At 42.1% G+C, this 21,141-nt stretch overlaps 1 protein-coding gene across 3 annotated transcripts in view; it reads left to right on the top strand.

The window, feature by feature from the left end:
• xylb (xylulokinase homolog (H. influenzae)) overlaps positions 1-21,141 on the top strand; it is a 305,547-nt gene that overhangs the window by 229,447 nt on the left and 54,959 nt on the right. For 2 of the 3 annotated variants that reach the window (XM_072576320.1, XM_072576321.1), the window contains 2 exons: positions 3,289-3,347; positions 18,469-18,556. In XM_072576320.1, the coding sequence (XP_072432421.1) occupies positions 3,289-3,347; positions 18,469-18,556 (147 nt within the window). Of the gene's footprint in view, positions 1-3,288; positions 3,348-18,309; positions 18,362-18,468; positions 18,557-21,141 lie in introns of those variants that run through there. The other variant, XM_072576323.1, reaches the window with a different exon arrangement.

Genomic DNA, 21,141 nt, shown 5'->3' with positions numbered 1-21,141 from the left:
TTCCATTAAATCTGTTACACAGTGACTTTAGTAAGTCAAAGGATTCTGGATGAGAGCTGCCAGTGATTTGGCAGAATAAAAGATGTGTCACAATAAAGCTTTTTACAATATTTAAATCATGTCACAGATAATCTCACAAATATTATCTTCAGAAAAACGGCTTTTCCAACAACAATGACATTTTACATTTATTAACAAGTTTATAGATCCACTTGAACCATAAATGTAGTGTTTATCATGGCATTAAAACTCACTTCTTTCACCATAGGAGTAGCTCATACTCTGGAAGATGACTTATAGAAAATAGAACGTTACAGCGTAATACAGGCCCTTGGCCCTCGATGGTTCCACAATCTGAAGTCTAACATACACTATTCAGTTCTAATCCATATGCCTATCCAATGGCCACTTAAATGCCCTTAAAGTTAGTGAGCCTACTACTGTTGCAGGCAGTGCATTCCACACCCCTACTACTCTGAGTGAAGAAACTACCTCTGACATCTGTACTATATCTATCACCACGCAATTTAAAGCTACATCCCCTCGTGCTAACCATCACCATCCGAGGAAAAAGGCTGTCACTGTACAACTTCTCTAACCCTCTGATTATCTTATATGTCTCAATTAAGTCACCTCTCAACCTTCTCTCTCACGAAAACAGTCTCAGGACCCTCAGTCATTCCTTGTAAGACCTTCCCTCCATACCAGGCAAATTCCTAGTAAATCTCCTCCAAAGCTTCCACATCCTACCTACAATGCCATGACCAGAATATTCCCAAGTGCGGCCACACCAGGGTTTTGTACAACTGCAGCTTGACCTCATAGTTCCGAAACTCAATCCCTCTACCAATAAAAATGTAGTGTAATCTTTACCTAGTACTGTTGGGATTGACTAGGAAATGAATGTCTGTGCATGTGGTAAAAGACATCTTTTTAAAAAGATTTTCTGGCCAATTACAAAATGTGAGAAGCTGCAATCATAAATAAAAAGGACAATAGGTGTAAAGAAGTGATTAATGCATTAGACATTAATGAGCAATTCACTTGACCTGCATTTCTACCTCAGAGTTAAGATTAGAGTGGTGCTGGAAAAGTGCAGCAGGTCAGGCAGCATCTGAGGAATCCTGATGAAGGGCTTTTGGTCGAAACGTCGATTTTCCTGCTCCTCGGAAGCTGCTGGACCTGCTGTGCTTTTCCAGCACCACTCTAATCTTGACTCTGATCTTCAGTATCTGCAGTTCTCATTTTTTCGCCTGCATTTCTACCTGCCTATATAGGAATGGTGACAATGAAATGTCAGAGTCATTTTGGTACAGTGATGGCATTGTCCTGTATCAGTCAGAAAATCTGGAGACATGGGGTGACACTTCAGTGCAGTATTGAGAGAATATCTCTCTGATAGAGGAGTCAACTTAGAGACCAGATATAAAACTGTCTGTCTTCTTAACAAGAGATAAAAGATTCCATAGCAAACTTCAAAGAAAAGCAGTATCCTGGCTAATACATATCCCTCAAATAACCAGAGTATTTAGTCATTTCTGCTTATGGTCTGTAATTGTCAATATTGCTGACTTGAAAATCATAGTAATTCAGAAATACTTTATCACAGGGCACAATTGTTTTGATGCCTCTTATTGAAATTTTTTGAAGACTGTTTGGTTTTCCAGATTCCTTTCTCATGTGCACGTAGCCATGGATTAAGTGATGTAGTCATCTTGAAGTTGTAACAAACAATACCTTCAGTATTTGTGTGAGTTGCACAGTAGCAGAATTGGAAGCATTCATTAATGTCCTTAATTGTAATCAAACCTCCATCAAACTTAATACAACATTACACAGGGAAGGCATAAATTTCCTCAACACCAAAGTATTTAAATTGGCATAGAACAACAGGTGAATATTAGCACAGATTTTTTAAAACAACTACAACATGCTTCTCTCCACAAAATATCATCACTACAAGCCTTCCATAGACTGGCAGGTCACTGCTAGTGTTTCAGTCATCCATACAGAATGCTGGAACATTTTACCTAGGCAGTTACTATCCTTTTTACTACATCTCATATTGCAATCTCAGACTATATCTAATGGTTGACAGTATTCATCACAATAGTATTCACTACATTTTCCCCATACAGTAGCTCCTGAAATTATGTAGTATTAAACAAGTGATTCTACAATTATTTGCAATGAATTAATTACCTCAGTGATTTCAATTGTTCCTGGCCTCTAGTTAGTTGGATATTCCTTTATTGACAGTTTGAATCTGTTCCCTCACCTTTGCTGTCTCAATCTTCCACCTTTGCAGATTTTTCACGTGCAGCCTCCCTTTTGCCTTAACACGCAGTTCCCTCTCCTCCCCACCACCTTCCTTCTCCAATATCCCTTTGTATCCTGCTTTCCCACACCTCTGTGTAGATTCCTTCTCCTCCTCACCTCTCCTACATCCTCTTTCTAACCAACCTTTTGTAGCATCCTTCTTCCCATCTATCATGCTAAAACCATAGCCCGAGTGTTCAGCAAAAGCTAAAGCTCTGTAAAAGCTCAGTCAAAAGGCATTGCCCCTAGTAAAAGCCCTGGCAAAAGGCATGCCCCAGATCCCCCCTGGGGTCTGGCTTCCTTAGCAATTTCCTCATCACCATCACTTGCTTATTAATTGCTCACTGCTCCTCCAGTCAGAGTTTTTTTTCCCATATGTGCTGTTGTGAGGCTTACTGGAGAACATATCAGCAGCAAACATGAAAGAGAACCAACCTGTGACTGGAGGGACAGCCCCTCACTGATTCACTCCATTCCACTAACTTGTCTCCCATGGTCACCCACGCGATTGACTTTTCCAGGCCTTTTGGGGGTCAAACTTGGTTAGTGTCCCCTCATATTTTGAGTCCTACTACATTGGCTGTTAAGTACTATGCATATTGTGAGGTTCTTTCTCCATCACGGCCACCCACTTACCAAGCTGTCGTGAGATCATCTCAGGAATTCCATTCTAATACTTTGACACTTTACAAGTGTCAAAAGGTAATAAATTTCACAACAGTAAATGGGAAAAGTGAAGCTTTTAAAACCAAGCTTTCTACACTTGAAATCTAGAGCTGTCGTAGTCAAAAGACATGACGAGGTCAAAAATGGATGGGTTTCTATGAAACTACAAATGCTCACAGATATTTGAGCTTACCCTTAAGTGTCGTAATGTAGCATTTAGATTGTAACATCAGTAAAACTTGATGTAAAGTTAAGAGCTTTGATTCCTTTTCATCCTCTCTAATTATTCATTTTTCATTTCAGTGAAGGGAACCAGAGTACTGGCAACTGGAGGGGCTTCCTCAAACCCAGATATACTAAAGGTAGGGGGAGATCTACCATTATCACATTACTCTCTGCTTTGAGATAATCTCAGTACAATAATCAGTTGATGGCAGAGGAGGATAAATGAGTCGCTATTTCCACCTCCTGAGTTAATCTGCTCCCTGCTTAATATCTAATAATTATCCTTCATCGCAACTAGATCAAACCCAATTAAGGCTGTCAATTCTGGTGCACAATGTAATTAACATATGAAGACGTAATATCATCTGTGGCTGTGTGTGTATAGCTGGCCAGATAGAAAAGTGAAATTTAAAAGCAATCCATTGTGATTATTTTACTAACTACTAATTTCCTCATGAACTTCAAAAATATAAACAACTTTAATCCTTTGCAGGTAAATCTAAAATTCAACATCCGGGCCCCTATACCTCTTCCTCTCTGCTGCTAGCTGGTCTCTGTTCCGGTGTTAGTAAACCTTCAGATTTAGGTCTTGTAGCCAGCAAGGACCTGAGCTCTCATTTCAGGTCCCTAAGAAGTGAATCTCGTTAGAAAGTGTAACAATTTAAAAGCAAAAAGTTGTAAGTACTGGGAATTTAAGACAAATGCTAAAAAGGCACAGGACAGTCAGAAACCGTGTAGAGGAGTATGGTCATGTCATGGTTATGTTAGCTGAACCAGAAACCTGGAGGATGTGCTATGGCCGACAGTGTATTATGTGGGGAAATGTGAACTTGTTCCCTTTGGCAGGATGAATAAAAAAGTAGTGTTTTATTTGAATGGAAGGAGACTGGGTCTCGTAGTACATGAATCACAGAATGTTAGTATGCAAGTACAGCAAGTGATTAGGAAAGCAATTGTGATATTGGTGTTGATTGTCACGAGAGTTATGTTTATAAGGAAGTTGCTACAGCTGTACATTGCCTTAGGTAGATCACATCTGTGTACATGTTTGCTCTCCCTACTGAAGAAAGGATATCATTTCATTAGACGCAGTTCAGAGAAGATTTATCCAACTGAGTCTTGGAAAGAAGAAGTTATAGAAAGAGAGTCATACTATGTAGAAACAGGCCCTTAGGTCCATGATCTCTATGCTAATCAACAAACACCAAATTACACTAATCCCATTTACCTATACTTGGTCCATTGCCTATGATGGCCCTATCTTTTGAAGAAAGATGGATCAGGTTGGGGTCTTTATCCATTGGAGGTCAGAAGCATGACAGACGATCTGAATTTTATCAAAAATCATTTTAAGTATAAGTTTTGGCTAGTTATCATGAAGGTTTTTTCTTCACGAGTTTGCATGAGTTTTCTCATACTATTCTCTGCAGCTTGCCTCATTAGCTATTCACCATACCACTACAGTGTCCTGTTTCTGCTAAATTCTCTCTTGCCAATGGCAGAAGTATGTGCCTCTGCCAGGACCTTCCAGGAGTCCCAGCACTGGAGCTATTTCTAAAGCTCAGTCATGCACCAGGTCATGCCTTGAGAGACAGGGTTGCTCTTCACAGTGCTCGTAGTAGGACTGGCACCAAAGAAAAAGCTTCTGAGGTCACATGGGTGGCATAGTTGACATTTCATTGTTTTTGTAAGTGCACATTCATCACTGCAATGCTAGTTAAGAACAAAGCTGCAGTTACTCATTGTTAGTGTCACCCATTCTTAGAACCCTATGTCAGGGAGTACTACTCTTTCCTCACTGCCCCAATGTGTTCTTTCTTCATTGTTCAATATGAGACCATTGCATACTGGAGTGTCTTCAAACAGTTGAAAACATTCACTTTTGTTCAGCAAGAGCAAAAGCAAAAAAGAAAACAAAAGCTACTTGTGCTTCTGGGGAACAGACAGGAGCTGCATGCCTCTTGGCCATAAAACCATAAAATATAGGAACAGCTCTGTCATTTGATCATGGCTGATATGTTTCTCAACCCCATTCTCCTGCCTTCTCCCCGTAACTCTTGATCCCCCCACTAATCAAGAACCTAGCTATCTCTGTCTTAAATGCACTCAATGACTTGGCCTCCACAGCCCTCTGCAGCAATGAGTTCCACAGATTAACCACCCACTGGCTGAAGAAGTTCCTCCTCATCACAGTTCTAAAGGGTTGTTCCTGCACTCTGACGGTGTGCCCTCGAGTTCTAGTCTCTCCTGCGAGCAGAAATATTATCTCCACATCCACTCTATCCTGGCCTCTCAGTATTCTGTACATTTCAGTCAGGTCCCCCCTCATCCTCCTAAACTCCATTGAATACAAACTCAGAGACCTCAACTGCTCCTCATATGACAAGCCCTTCATCCCTGGGATCATTCTTGTAAACATTGTCTGAAATACCCTCCAAGGCCAGAGCATCCTTCCTGAGATATGGAGCGCAACACTGCTCACAATATTCCAAATGCAGTCTGACCAGAGCCTTTTACAGCCTTAGCAGTACATCTCTGTTCTTGTATTCTAGCCATCTTGAAATGAATGCTAACATTGCATTTGCTTTTCTAACTGCCAAATGAACCTGCATGTTAATCTTAAGAGAATCCTGAACTAGGACTCCCAAGTCCTTTTCTGCTTCAGATTTTCGAAGCCTTTCTTCATTTAGAAAATAGTCTTCTCCTCTATTTTACCTACCAAAGTACATAACTTTACACTTTCTCAAATTGTATTCCATCTATCACTTCTGTGCCTACTCTCCTAGCCTGTCCAAGCCCTTCTGCAGCCTCACCACTTCCTTCACACTAGCTGTCCTTTCACCTATCTTTGTGTCGTTCGCAGACTGGGCAACAATGCCTTCAGTTCCTTTATCTAGGTCATTAATGTATAACATGAATAGTTGTGGTCCCAATGCTGAGCCCTGCAGAACTCCACTATTCACCGGCTGCCATCCTGAAAAAGACCCCTTTATCCCTATTCTCTGCCTTCTGCCAATCAGCCAATCCTCTATCCTCTATCCTTGCCCCTAACACCATGGGCTCATATCGTGTTTATCAGCCTACTGTGCAGCACTTTGTCAAACGCCTTCTGGAACTCCAAATAGATCATGCTCACTAGCTCTCCTTTGTCTAACTTGCTCACTAGCTCCTCAAAGAACTGTAACAGTTCAGTTTGTCAGGCATGGCCTCCCCTTGACGAAGCTGGACTGGTTAAACCCTATTTTACCATGCACTCCTTCCAAGTACTCTGTAATGTCATCTTTAATAATGGACTCTAAAATCTTACCAACAACTGAGGTCCATTAACCAGCCAATGGTTTCTTGTCTTCTGCTTCCCTTCCTTCTTAAGCAGGGGCGTTACATCAGCCAATGTCCATTGTTCCTAACACCACCAATGTCTCCACAATCTCCACAGCTATCTCCTTCAGAACTCTGGGCTGTAGTCCATCTGGTCTGAGTGATTTAGCCACCTTCAGACCTTTCAGCTGCCCTAGCTCCTTCTCCTTAGTGATGCCACTACACTCACCTTTGCTCCTGATTCTCTTGAAGTTCTGATGTGCTGCTGGTGTCTTCCACTGGGAAAACTGATGCAAAGCACCTATTCCGTTCCTCCGCCATTTCATTGTTCACCATTGTTACTTCTCCAGCCTCATTTCCTAGTGGTTCAATGTCCATTCACACCTCGGTCTTATTGTTTAGATATCTAAAAATAATTGCAATCTTCCTTCATATTAATAGCTAGATTATTCTTATATTTCATCTCTCTTCTTCTTGCTTTTTTATTTATCCTCTGCTGGTTTTTAAAGGTTTCCCAACCCTCTATCTTCTCATGTTTCTTCACCATATTGTATGCTTTCTCTTTGCCTCTATGCTGTCCCTGAATTCCCTTGGTAGCCATGGTTGCCTTGTCCTCCCCTCAGAATGTTTCCTGTTCCTTGGTATGAATTTTTGCTGTGCCTCCTGAATTACCCCAGAAACTCCTGCCAGTATTGCTCCACTATCTTCCCTGCTAGGTTCCCCTTCCAATCAACTCTGACTTTTCCTCATATCTTTGGAGTTACCTCTACTCAAGTATAATATCACTGGGACTTTTTTCACTGGAGCATTGGAGGTTGGGAAGCGACCTGATAGAAGTTTATAAAATAATGAGGCAGAGAGATGGTTGTTGTCTTTTCTCTAGATTAGGGGATTTCAAGATTAGGGGCACATTTTTAAGGTGAGAGGAGGGAGATTTAAAAAAAAAGAAATGAGGGGCAAATATTTTACACAGAGGGTGGTTTACATGTGGAATGAACTCCCTGAGGAAGTGGTGACTGTGAGTACAATTGCAATGTTGAAAAGACACTTGGATTAGTACATGCATTGGAAGGGTTTGGAGGGATTTGTAAGCCGGGGCAGGCAAGTGGAACTAGTTTAGTTTGGGATTGTTTTCAGCATGAACTAGTTGGACTGAAGGTCTGTTGCCAAGCTGTATGACTCTATGTTCCCGCACACCTCTTTGAATTAGGACTTAATCAGTATAACCTCCTGAGTCCTGGCCCTCCAGTTTCATCTTGCCAACCACATGTTCACTGACCCCTCAAAACCCCCCCTCCCACCATCAGGCAATTGTCACTGTCAATAACAACCTCACCCTCAGTTATCCAAGTCCTCCAATGCACTATCACCTCACCCCTTACAGGCAGAGTTTTCTCCTTTATAATTATTGTCCACTCTGCATCCCAGCATGCTGTCTCCATTCCCCAGAACCGACTTCCCCAATTTCCCTACCACAGCAGTACTGACCCCATAACACTGCTTAACTTTCATGGAGCTGACCACCAGGACTGACCATGATCCATCTCCTGACTAACTTGGGCTAACTACTCGCTTGATGGAAGACCGGAGTCCTCATTGATCTTCACGCAACTTCCTGATTGACATCCTGTGACTCTCTAGATGATTCCACTGGACCTTCTGGACTGACCTTGGTCCAATCCCAAATGTAGTAACATGGATCTTCTGTTCCCTAAACAGACCAAGTGGTCAACAGACTATGGTCAAGCCCCTGGGTTGATTTTGGAGACTACCCCTGACGTACTGTGCCAAGATCCCCTGATTGAAGGCTGTCTCCTTTAGCCTGACGGAGGACTACTGTCCCAAGACTTTAAGACATGGCCAGTTTGCTGAAGCAAATACAGTGTGTTTGCTGCTTCACATTGGCACGTGGTGCAGGTGTGAGATTAACATAGCACCGTGGAGTACAACAACATGTCCACCCCTTGACGGTTCTCTACTTGACAACCATGACAAACTGCCTGCTTTATGTTTGTTTTAAACAAAAGGCAGAAGGACTCAGCCTTTAAGCTCTGGCTGAGAAGACAAAACACCAAAAGGTAAGACAAGGCAGAGATGCTGTGCGCATCTAAGGAGGCAGAATTCTGTATTCACTAAGAGAGCAAGTGAGGAGCTCTAAGATGCATTCTGAGTGAATCCATGAAATGGGTGCCTGTCCCAGTGCACAAATATTCTGACAACAGAATTACAATGCAAGGGGCCATTGCGCTCCAAAGTGCAGCATTAAAGTGGAGAACTGTATTGTATGTGGATTGGAAATAATGACAAAGTGAGGCTGTTACCTGTCGAAAGCAAACCTCATTGGACAGGCTTTGCAGGTGGTTGATGTTTATGAAGCTGACCTGAGAAGTTGTGGACTGCTGTCCCGAGACACAAGTGGAAAGCCAGAGTTGCCAGGTTACCCCATCTGACTTTCATGCCAGAAATTGTTGCTGTCTAGTTTCTATGTGGCACGTGAGAGACTAGGAAACTGTATATCAATGAGGGGAGATTAGGTAATAATAACATACTAGTTCATGCAAATGGATGTTTATGGGCCTTTCGCCATTCACTAGAGAAGTTCCCATCTTGTCATTCAAAACCTAGTTGCTGAATCAGACTTTTGTTTTGCGGACATCACAAATCTTATTTTACCGATCTTACTATACTTTCCCAACTAACGCATTGTTATTCGGGGCTGGGATGATTGTGCCCATAAAACCCTGAAGAGATTTGATAGCTTAGAGACTGAGAATCTGTAAAGCTGATGGCACGAAGTATTGAAGTGATAAGTGAAGTTAGAAGCAGGAGAACAGAAGATGAGTACCAGCTAAACTCAGAATGCAAAACAGTGTCATAATGACAAAGTTTAGGTCACTCTGCCTGAATATCTGAACTGCAGATTGGCTGAGGTGGATTAGACTGTGTTTTTAAATGCATGATTGGACATGGATTGTCTTCAAATAATTGCTGTATAGTTTATAGCAACTCTCCATTTCTTCAGGACTCAGAAGCCTTCCTAATGGAATCATATTAAACCATAAGACTATAAAATGAAAGAGCAGAAGTAGGTCCTTCAGCCAATCAAGTTGGCTCAAAGAGATCATGGCTTATCCTCAACTCAACTTTTCTGACTTTTCCTCGTACACCTTCTTTCCCTTACATTCTGGCCATCTCAGCCTTGAATAAGCATCGACAACGATCTGGCAAAATTCCACAGAATCACTATCGTCTGAAAGAAGAAATCCCTTCTCACCTCTAACTCTGATATTGTGACCTCTGATCCTGGAATCTCCCACAAAGGGAAACAACCTTTCCATATCTACGCTGTCAAGCAATCTAAAAATCTTACAGAATTCCATAAGGTCTCCTTTCACTTTTCTAAATTCCAGTAGATACTACTGCAACCTAATCAACCTTTTCTCATGAGACAATCCCACCATACACGGAATTACCCTCAGGAATGGTGGGGTGGCACAGTGGCACTGCTGCCTCAACGCCAGAGAACTGGGTTCAATTCCCACCTCGGGCAACTGTCCTGTGTGGAGTTCGTACATTCTCCCCGTGTCTGCGTGGATTTCCTCCGAGTGCTCCGGTTTCCTCCCACAGTCACAAAGATGTGCAGGTTAAGTGAATTGGCCATGCTAAATTGCCCATGCTAAATTGCCCATAGTGTTAGGTGAAGGGGTAAATGTAGAGGAATGGGTCTGGGTGGGTTGCTCTTCGGATGGTCGGTGTGGACTTGTTGGGCTGAAGGGCCTGTTTCCACATTGTAAGTAATCTCACCTGAACCTTCTCTGGACTGCTCCAATGCCATTACAACTTTCCTTAGATAAGGAGACCTAAACTGTTCACAGTATTTCAGATGTGGGCCGAATGAACTATTCCTGTTCCACAGGAAATGGGGGAAAGGGTTTTTTTTCAGGTTGGCAACCTGTGAGCAGTGGGGATCAGTGCTGGGACCACAACTGTTTACTAAATATATTAATGACTTGGAGGAAGGAAGTGAATGTATTGTGGCCAAATTTTCATCTGACACAAAAATAGGTGGAAAGACAGGTTGGGGGTGGGATACAAGCAGTTTACAGATTAATATTGAGAGGTTAAGTAAGTGGACAATAAGTTGGCAAATGAAATATAATGTGGGAAAATGGGATATTGTTCATTTTGGAAGGGAAAACAAAAGAACAGAATATTATTTAAATGAGGAAAAACTGCAGAAATCTGCAAGACAAAGGAATTTGGGATATTTGTACATGAAAGACAGAAAGTGAGCACCCAGCTGTAGCTGGTAATCAGGAAGGCTAATGGAATGTTGGCCCTTATTTCAAGAGGGTTGGACTATAAGACTCGGGAAGTCTTACTGCAACTGTACAAGGTGCTGGTGAGAACACATCTGGAGCATTGCGAACAGTTTTGGACCCCTTATTTAAGGAAAGATATCATTTCATTGCAGGCAGTTCAGATAAGGTTAATTAAGATTATCACAGATAGAGTCATAGAGTCATAGAGATGTACAGCATGGAAACAGAACCTTCAGTTCAACTCGTCCATGTCGACCAGATATCCCAACCCAATTTAGTCCCACCTGCCAGCACCTGGCCCATATCCCTCCAAACCTTTCTTATTCATATACCTATCCAAATGCCTCTTAAATGTTGCAATTGTACCAGCCTCCACCACATCCTCTAGCAGCTCATTCCATACACGTACCACCCTCTGCATGAAAAAGTTGCCCCTTAGGTCTCTTTTATATCTTTCCCCTCTCACCCTAAACCTATGCCCTCTAGTTCTGGACTCCCTGATCCCAGGGAAAAGACTTTGTCTATTTATCCTATTCATGTCCCTCATAATTTTGTAAACCTCTATAAGGTCACCCCTCAGCCCCCGACGCTCCAGGGAAAACAGCCCCAGCCTGTTCAGCCTCTCCCTGTAGCTTAGATCCTCCAACCCTGGCAACATCCTTGTAAATCTTTTCTGAACCCTTTCAAGTTTCACAACATCTTTCCGATAGGAAGGAGATCAGAATTGCACACAATATTCCAACAGTGGCCTGACCAATGTCCTGTACAGCCGCAACATGACCTCCCAACTCCTAAACTCAATACTCTGACCAATAAAGGAAAGCATACCAAACGCCTTCTTCACTCTCCTATCTACCTGCGACTCCACTTTCAAGGAGCGATGAACCTGCACTCCAAGGTCTCTTTGTTCAGCAACACACCCAAGGACCTTATCATTACGTGTATAAGTCCTGCTAAGATTTGCTTTCCCAAAATGCAGCACCTCACATTTATCTGAATTAAACTCCATCTGCCACTTCTCAGCCCATTGTCCCATCTGATCCAGATCCTGTTGTAATCTGAGGTAACCCTCTTTGCTGTCCACTACACCTCCAATTTTGGTGTCATCGGCAAACTTATTAACTGTACGTCTTATGCTCGCATCCAAATCATTTATGTAAATGGAAAAAAGTAGAGGGCCCAGCACCGATCCTTGTGGCACTCCACTGGTCACAGGCCTCCAGTCTGAAAAACAACCCTCCACCACCACCCTCTGTCTTCTACCTTTGAGCCAGTTCTATATCCAAGTGGCTAGTTCTCCCTGTATTTCATGAGATCTAACCTTGCTAATCAGTCTCCCATGGAGAACCTTGTCGATCGATATGAAGGGATTGTCTTCTGAGCAAAAGCTGAACAGGATGGAACTCTACTCCCTGGAGCTTTGAAGAATGAGAGATAATTTCATTGAAATATGTAAGAATCTTAAGGAGCTTGACAAAGTAGGTGCTGAGAGGATGTTTGGGAGAGTTTGGGACCAGAGGGCATAATTCCAGAATAAAAGAGCACCAATTTAAGACTGAGGTGAGGAGGAATTTCTTGTCTCAGGGGGTTGCAAGTCTGTAGAACTCCTTGCCACAGAGAGCTGGAGGGGCAGAGTCCTTGTATATTTAAGGTTAAGGATGGAGAGATTCTTGATCAGTTGGGGAATCAAGGATTACAGAGCAAAGGCAAGAAAGTGTACACGAGGAGTGTTGAATCAGCCATGATCCTGTTGAATGGTGGAGCAGCCTCGATGTGCCATAAAGCCTACATCTATTCCTTTTTTTAATGGTCGTATGATATGGGCTGACTAGTGCCTTCTATAGTTTTAGCAAAACATACTTTTATATTCTATTCCCTTTGAAATTAAGACCGATAGTCTATTTGCTAGTCTGTCTGCCTCTGTGTATGTAGGGATTGGTTTATAAAGTAGTTAGAGATTTAACTTTGTTATGGACCAGACCAGCCCCTCAAAATATATTAAGAAGATAGCCTAGACCCTATGTTTTTCACATTTTAAAGGTAAATCTGAGATGCTTTGTTCCAGATGCAATTCGATTCATCAAACAACTTCATATTAAGAAAAATACAATTTTTCAAATGCTATAGTTAAAATATAACAAAAGAAAGAGAAACTGGGAATAATAACTCAATTGGAAAACTCAACAGAATAATAGATTATTTTACAACAAAGTGTAACTGTTCCAATATAGTAACATCCCATAAACACAGCCTTGGCAAAAGGCAAATTCAGAAAGCATGCAACTCCAGCAGCCCAGGAGGAAAGTCATTCACAGAAATTGCAGCAAGAGTGTAGCAGCCAGGAGAGATCCAGAGAAATCCCAGAGAGAGTGTAGCAGCCAGGAGAGATTCACTGCCTTCGAAGCCTGCAAACCTGCTGAATCCCCAGCAACAATTGCTGTAAGCTCAAATTAAAGATCCTGGTTTTGTGGATGGGAGCTTGACCTCACCCCTTCAGTCTGCTTCTATTGTTCCAAGACATAAAAAATCCCAAGCCCTCACAAGTTGTTTTATCTTCTCATAGCCTACCCTTGGTACCTATCTCCCAATCTCACTCTAAAAGAAATCAGGACAAAATACACCACTTAAAGCCACAGCATCGCCACAACTAGTACAGTTATATATTGACAGTTCATAATTGCTTGCCTGTAGCTATTTATTTATAATAGTAATGCGTGTTAAATACAGAAACCTGCTCTGTGCTTTCTGTCAACTTGTCTAAAAGGACTAGTATATGGAAATTTTGTGCAGTTCTTTAAAATCTTTAACATTAGTCTCAGCTCTGGAGTGCACTATCCCAGTGAGGCATGACACTAGTTCACTGACGTTACCACTACATGGCCTTTCCAAGGAACCTTGGACTCAAGTCTTTGGTTCAGGGGTACTGTGCCTACAGCACCTCCCTTGCTCGTTGTTGATGAGCTTACTGCTTATCAAAAAATGCCGGTGAGTAGCAACCTGTGATTGGAAGAGCAGCAATCAGGTGAGTGCTTAGGGAGCATCTGTCCAGGGTTGGGCACCAGGAGCAGAAATCCAGCAATGAGAACCAATAGCCAGGGCATGGAGGTATCTGCCACCTTTTTGTCAAGGTTGTTGGGGCGAACTATTTTGCTGAGCCACCTTTTTACCAAATGAACCATTTTCCCCATCAGACCAAGGGGCTTGGAAGCAAAAAGAAATAGAATGAGAGTTGGGGAAGGTATGGAGCCTGAAAGTTGACTGGAAAATTTGGTGGCCTTCAGGTGGGACAGGAGAAGACAGAAAGGCTGCAAGGCAGATGAAATTAAACAGGAGGAAGGAACTTCTAAGCCAAGTTGTGATGAAAAAGGAAGAGATGTTGTGCATCTTGAAATGTACTAAGTCAGAAAAGACCCAGGTCCTGATGAGATCTATCCCATAATATTGAGAGAGGCAAGAGAACAAATTGCTGGAGCATTGACAGACATCTTTGTCTCCTGTTTGGCCACAGGTGAGGTCTCAGAGGACTGGAGGATAGCCAATGTTATCCCATTGTTTAAAAAGGGTAGCAGGGATAATCCAGGAAATTATAGGCCTGTGAGCCTCATGTCAGTTATTGGAAAATATTCTCAGGGACAAAATGTATATGCATTTTGAAGTAAATGGACTTACTAGCAATAGACAGGATGGTTTTGTGCGGGGGAGACCATGCCTCATTAACTTGATTGAGTTTTTTGAGGAGGTGAAGAAGGTGATTGATGAGGGAAAAGCAGTTGATGTTGTCTACATGGACTTCAGTAAAGCCTTTGACAATTTCCCTCATAGCAGGCTGGTATAAAAAGTGAAGTCACATGGTATCAGGAATGAGCTGGCAAGAGGGAGACAGAACTGGTTTAGTTATAGGATTAGGAGTGTAGCAGTGGAAGGATGTTTTTGGAATGGAGGTTTGTGACTAGTGATGTTCCACTGGTACAGTGCTGGGATCTCTACTGTTCATGGTCTACGTAAAGGGTTTGAAATAAAACATAGCTGGTCTAATTAGTAAGTTTGTAGATAATACAAGGACTGGTGGAGTTGCAGATAGTGAGGAGGATTGACAGAGGATACAGCAGGATATAGATCAGTTGGAGGCTTAGGCAGATAAATGGCAGATGGCTTTTAATCCGGACAAATGTGAGGTGATGCATTTTGGAAGGTCAAGTACAGGTGGAAATTATACAGTGAATGATAGAACCCTTAGGAGTATTGATGTGCAGACAGATCTGGGTGTGCAGGTCCACAGATCACTGAAGGTGGCAGTGCAGGCAGATAAAATGGTAAAAAAGGCTTATGACATACTTGCTTTCATTAGAAGGAGCATGGAGTATAAGGATAGATAAAATATGCTGCAGTTTTATAGAACTGAATTAGGTCACACTTGGAATATTGCATACAGTTCTGGTTACCACACTACCAGAAGGATGTGGATGCTTTGGAGAGAGTACAGAAAAGGTTTACCAGGATGTTACTTGATATGGGGGATTTTAGCTATGAAGCAAGGTTGGCTGGATTGGGTTTATTTTCACTGGAACGCAAGAGGTTGAAAGGGCAACTTGATAGAAGTTTATACAATTGTGAATGGCATGGATAGAATGGAAAGTATGGGGCTTTTTCCTAGGGTGGAGGGATCAATTAGCAGGGGACATGGGGCAGGGAGAGGTGGCAGTGTTTAAAATAGATGTGCAAGGCAAATCTTTTACAAAAACGGTGGTGAGTGCCTGGAATACACTGCCAGAGAAGGTAGTGCAACCAGACACAATAGCAGCATTCAAGAAGCACCGAGACAGATACATGAATAGGCAAAGAATAGTAGAATACGGATCCTGTAAGTGAAGACAGTTTTAGTATGGAAGGGCAAAATGTGTTGGTGCAGCCTTGGAGGGATGAATGGCCTGTTCCTATGCTGTATTGTTCTTTGTAGGGATGCCACAAGGGAGCTAGGGGAAACAGTGAGTCTTCATGGAGTTTGGAGAGACAGGGAGGCTGCAAGTCTGGCTGAGAAGATTTAGGAGATGACAAGCAACATGAATTCGACTGGGACAACACTACCATTATAGGGCAAGCCAAACAGAAAACAGCCAGGGAATTCCTAGAGGCATGGCACTCATCCACAGACTCTATCAACAAACACATCAACCTGGACCCAATATACCGGCCACTACAGCGGACAGCTCGAACTGACATCCGGAAGCGGCAGAGACAGGCCACTATAAATGCCGGAGGTAACAGCACAGAAGCACTTCACAGGAGGCTCCCAAGCACTGAGGATGTCACCTAGACAGGGGACGAAACGTTTGCAAGACAAATTCCCAGCTCGGCAAACAGAACCACAAGATTTAGGGGTTCTACATGGGGTCTTGACAAAGGCAGATGGACCATAAAGAACCATGAATGTAAAGAACTAAGGGCAGCACGGTGGCTCAGTGGTTAGCACTGCTGCCTCCCAGCGCCAGGGACTGAGGTTTGATTCCAGCCTTGGACGACTGTCTGTATGGAGTTTGCACATTCTCCCCGGGTCTGCGGGAGTTGCCTCCGGGTGCTCTGGTTTTCTCCCACAGTGCAGGTCAGGTGAATTGGCCGTGCTAAATTGCCCATAATGTTAGGTGCGTTAGTCAGAGGGAAATGGGAATTAGTCAGACCTGTTTTCACACTGTAGGGCATCTAATCTAATCAAACTGAGGAGACAGGAAGACCAGAAAGCTTTTGGTGGGATATAGGGCAGTTGCCAGGAGTCTAGAGTAGACCTGTCAGCAAAGGAATACTTAGCCAAAAAGGAACCTTAAATCATTGAGGTATGAGTTACTTCCAAATGAATGTGGAATCCTTTTTTAGGCCTGCATGTATTCACATTCTACTATCTATGGGATGGAGCGAATGCTCTTGTCATGAACCTTGTGTCAATTTTTACATTTAACTATGAGATTTGAGTTGCTGTACAAGGGAAGGTGGTGTTGTGTTGATAATACAATTGGACTAGAAAACCAAAATCCCAGGCTAATGTTCTGGAACAATAGTTTCGAATGGTGAAATTTGAATTCAGTTTTTAAAAAAAATTGAAATGGACAGCTGACCTAACAGTGAACATGTAACACATTGTTGATTGTTACAAAAAATCCATCTGATTCACTAATGTCTTTTGGGGAGGATAATCTACCATCCTTATCTAGTCTGGTTTACATGTGACCCCAGACTCACAACAATGTGGTTAACTTTTAATTGCCTTCAGGCCAGTTAGAGGTAGGGGTTTAATGTTGGGCCTAGCTAGTGATGCCCCCATTCCATAAACAATTTTAAAAAACAGTCAAAATTGCCTCATTAACATATCAGCCATGATTCTGTCCAATGGCAGAGCAGGTTCAAGGGCCAAAATTGCCTACTCTGCTCCTAGTTCTAATGTTAGTATATTCCACCTTTGCAAATATGTCATGGAGACTCATTAACTGTGACCTTGTCAGGCTGGAAGGTATGTTTAGGGTGATAACCTTATGTGTGTAGAAGTGTGTGCCCACTACTTTAACAAAAAACGTTTCTTATCAACTTAGTGCTTATATTCTTAAGGTTAAATACTATGGTGTCGAGGAAATCAATGCTTTTCTTGTGTGTTATGCCTTTAAATTTTATGGAGAATTGATAATTATTGGGAATTCTTATTCTACTTTGAGATCAAATATCCATACTTTAGCACAAATTCAGACGGTCATTTTACTATATGACTGTACCACCTAATAAAGGATTTAGTGAGAATAAAATCAAAAAGTAGCTCCAAAAATCAAAAATTAACCCTCTAGAAAATCTTCAGAGGGGCCCTTGGAAATAAATTATTTGGTGCTATGATCACAGCATTTAGCAAGGTAGGGAGCAGTGTTGAGTGTCCAGTGAGAATGCAAACCTACAATCATCAACCTACAATATTGGCAAGTTGGTCTCTTTGTGATTTGTTAAGAACATTCTGGATCAAGCTATTACGCATGATGGAAAATTGAAGCTGACATTTCTCCCACTTGGCTCCAGAAGCCTACAAGCCAGAGCTCTGCTCCCTTGTACCCAACCCAAATTTTAAACACTTCCTCCTTCTTTTATCCTTATCATTGAAATTAAGATTCAGGGCACTGCCACTTATTCTCAATCCTTTATTTACCATGGTCCCAATACAATCCTAAATATATCTCTACAATTCCTCTTCCCCTCTCTTACTACTTAACCTTACTATCATCCAACCATTAGTTTATGATTTTCCTTCTCTCTTATTCACTGATTTCAGTTTTGGCACTGTGAGCAGTGTTCTGTCTTCACTGAGGTTTATATCATTAAAATAATTATTTTCTGTTATAATTAACCAGTTGTGTGATATGAAACGTGTGTGTGTGTGTGTGTGTGTGTTTATTTCTTTTCTCCCTTAAGTCCTGTGATTCATTTCTCCTAGGGCTGCCTGATTCACTTCCACATGGTATGACACCTCTTGGCCTATACAGCCGTGGTCCCTAGTGGTACTGTGTATGGCGCCAGTACCTGCTGTGGGATTGCTCCATTAAACCACAATAACAAGGAATACCCAGCCACCACCTGTTTGTTGATTTTGCAGGTCTTGGCAGATGTTTTCAATGCCCCAGTGTACACAATTGACACAGCTAATTCAGCCTGCCTGGGATGTGCTTACAGAGCAAAACACGGTATGTAGAAATTAGAGTCCTCTGAATGACCAGCCCGAGTAATGGCTCAAACCTTTTGAAAGAATAGAATGTTTAACATTTTATTTCAGCTAAATTATATTTTGTAACTGCTATATGTGCATGTTTTCACCTGACTGTTTAGTGTTAGTGATTATTGATTATAAATGTTATATATGGGTATGTTACATGTAGAATTCAATATATTAGGCCTTTTGGTGGTTATGTTTAATATGACCCTCCTGCCCTCTTCCTCTCATCCAATCACTATATTATTCACCTTTATTTCTCATTCACATTCATCTTGCTTCTCATTAATTGCATCAATGTACTGAGTCTCAATAGTCCACATTCTTACCACTGCTTTTGGGGTTTATCCTGAATCTCCGAGTTGTGTTAATTAATTGACAAAGTAATTTTCTACGAATGCTGGTTCATTGTTAATAATGAAGGAAAAGAAAAAAAAATCCTTCTGATGCTCTTGTCTCATCTTCAGATAATACTGATTCATGGAATGAGCACAGTCTTAATCCAAATTATGCTGCTGTCTAGCTGAGATCTGAACAGATCATGGATAAGACCAAGAGCTTTGCAGTTTATATAACAGAGCAGTCTATTGAACTGCAAACATATCAATGTGCTTGTTACAACAGAGTTCAGTGGACGTCACTACTAACTATTATTGTATTTGGATTACGAGAGGAGAATATCTGTTAAAGAATGCAATGATTTTCTCAGTTACACCGACCAGAGGAAATCTCATGAATACATATATTTAGGATGCCACTAAAAGTAATATGCTGTAGAGTTCTTTTTTACCACCTGGATTATCCATGAATCCTCATCCACACCCATTCCATTTTCTGTATATTTAACTTTCCAGTCTCAATCCTTTGTTGGAGTCCCCTTCTGAATTTTGGTACGTGCAGAAAAACAGATTCTTTCTACTCTTCCAATACAACCTCACCAGTAAGCATTATGTATCCACCACTCCAAGTTTTTCAAGTTGTCATTCCTTCCTTAAACCATGGTTTACTCTTACATCATCCCGATTCTATGCTGTCCCTTCATTGGCACGTACCCATGCAAACAACAGGAAATGCAACACCTGCTCAATGACTTACTCTCTCAATATTATCCAAATCATCTTCAGGGTGAGATAGCCAGACTTCATACAGCATGTTTGCTATTCACCATGTGCCCTCCTCTACATCAAGCAAACATGGAAACCAAGCTACGAGAAGGCAGCTGGGGGCTCTTAGACTCCCTGGAGAAAGATACATGCACTTGGGTTAAAGCCAGGGCCCTAGAGAGGTAACTGATATGGGGCTTTTGCACAGAGCTCTTTCCTAGACTGCACCATGTACAGTGTTCATTTTGAAGCAGAGATCAATCAGGCTGATGTTAAATGGGAACTATGGAATTAGTATACAAAAAGAAGTATGTTCTGGGACTCCTTATTCCAGGATGTGGAGATGCCAGTGTTGAACTGGGGTGAACAAAGTCAAAAATCACACACATCAGGTTCTCATCCAACATGAACAAAAGAGCTGAATTCCAGAGGTGAAGTGAGAGAGACAGCCCTAGACATCAAGGCTGCATTTGACCGAGTGTAGCATCAAGAAGCCCTAGCAAAACTGGAATCAATCAGTATTGGGGGAAAAACTCTCTGATAGTTGGAATCATACCTGATACACAGGAAAATGGCCATGGTTGTTGAAGGTCAGATACCTCAGCTCCAGGACATCTCTGCAGGATTTTCTCATGGTAGTGTCCTCAGCCCAACCATGTTCAGCTGCTTCATCAATGGCCTTCCTTCCATCATAAGGTCAGATGTGGGGATGTTCCCCGATGATTACCCAATGTTGAGCACCATCCATGACTCCTCAGACACTGAAGCAGTCCGTGTTCAAATGCAACAAGATCTGGACCATATCCAGGCTTGGGCTGACAAATGGCAAGTAATATTCGCGTCACACAAATGCCAGACTATGACCTTCACCAATAAGAGACAGTCTAACCACCGCCCATTGGCATTCACCAGTGTTACCATCACTGAATTTCCCAATATCAACATCCTGGGAGTTATCATTGACAAGAAACTCAACTGGACTCACCACCTAAATACAGTGGTTATAAGAGCAGATCAGAAGCTTGGAATATTGCAGCAAGTAACTCACCTCCTGACACCCCAAAGACTGTCTACCATCTACAAGACACAAGTCAGGAGTGTGATGGAATACTACCCCCTAGCTGGGATGAGTGCAGCCCCAACAACACTCAAGAAGCTTGATACCATCCAGGACAAAGAAGCCCACTTGACTGGTACTATCTACATGATGCACTGCAGAAATTCACCAAAGATCCTCAGACAGCACCTTCCAAACCCATGACAAGTTCCATCTAAAAGGACAAGGGCAGCAGATATATGGGAACGCCACGACCTTCAAGTTCCCCTCCAACCAACTCACCATCCTGACTTGGAAATATATCACCATTTCTTCACTGTCCCTGGGTCAAAATCCTGGAATTCCCTTCCTCATGGCATTGTGCGTAAATCCCACAACAGGTGGACTGCAGCAGTTCAG

Source organism: Chiloscyllium punctatum, chromosome 8 (assembly GCF_047496795.1).
Source record: "Chiloscyllium punctatum isolate Juve2018m chromosome 8, sChiPun1.3, whole genome shotgun sequence".
NCBI lineage: Eukaryota > Metazoa > Chordata > Chondrichthyes > Orectolobiformes > Hemiscylliidae > Chiloscyllium > Chiloscyllium punctatum.
This window is presented reverse-complemented; position numbering and strand designations above follow the sequence as displayed.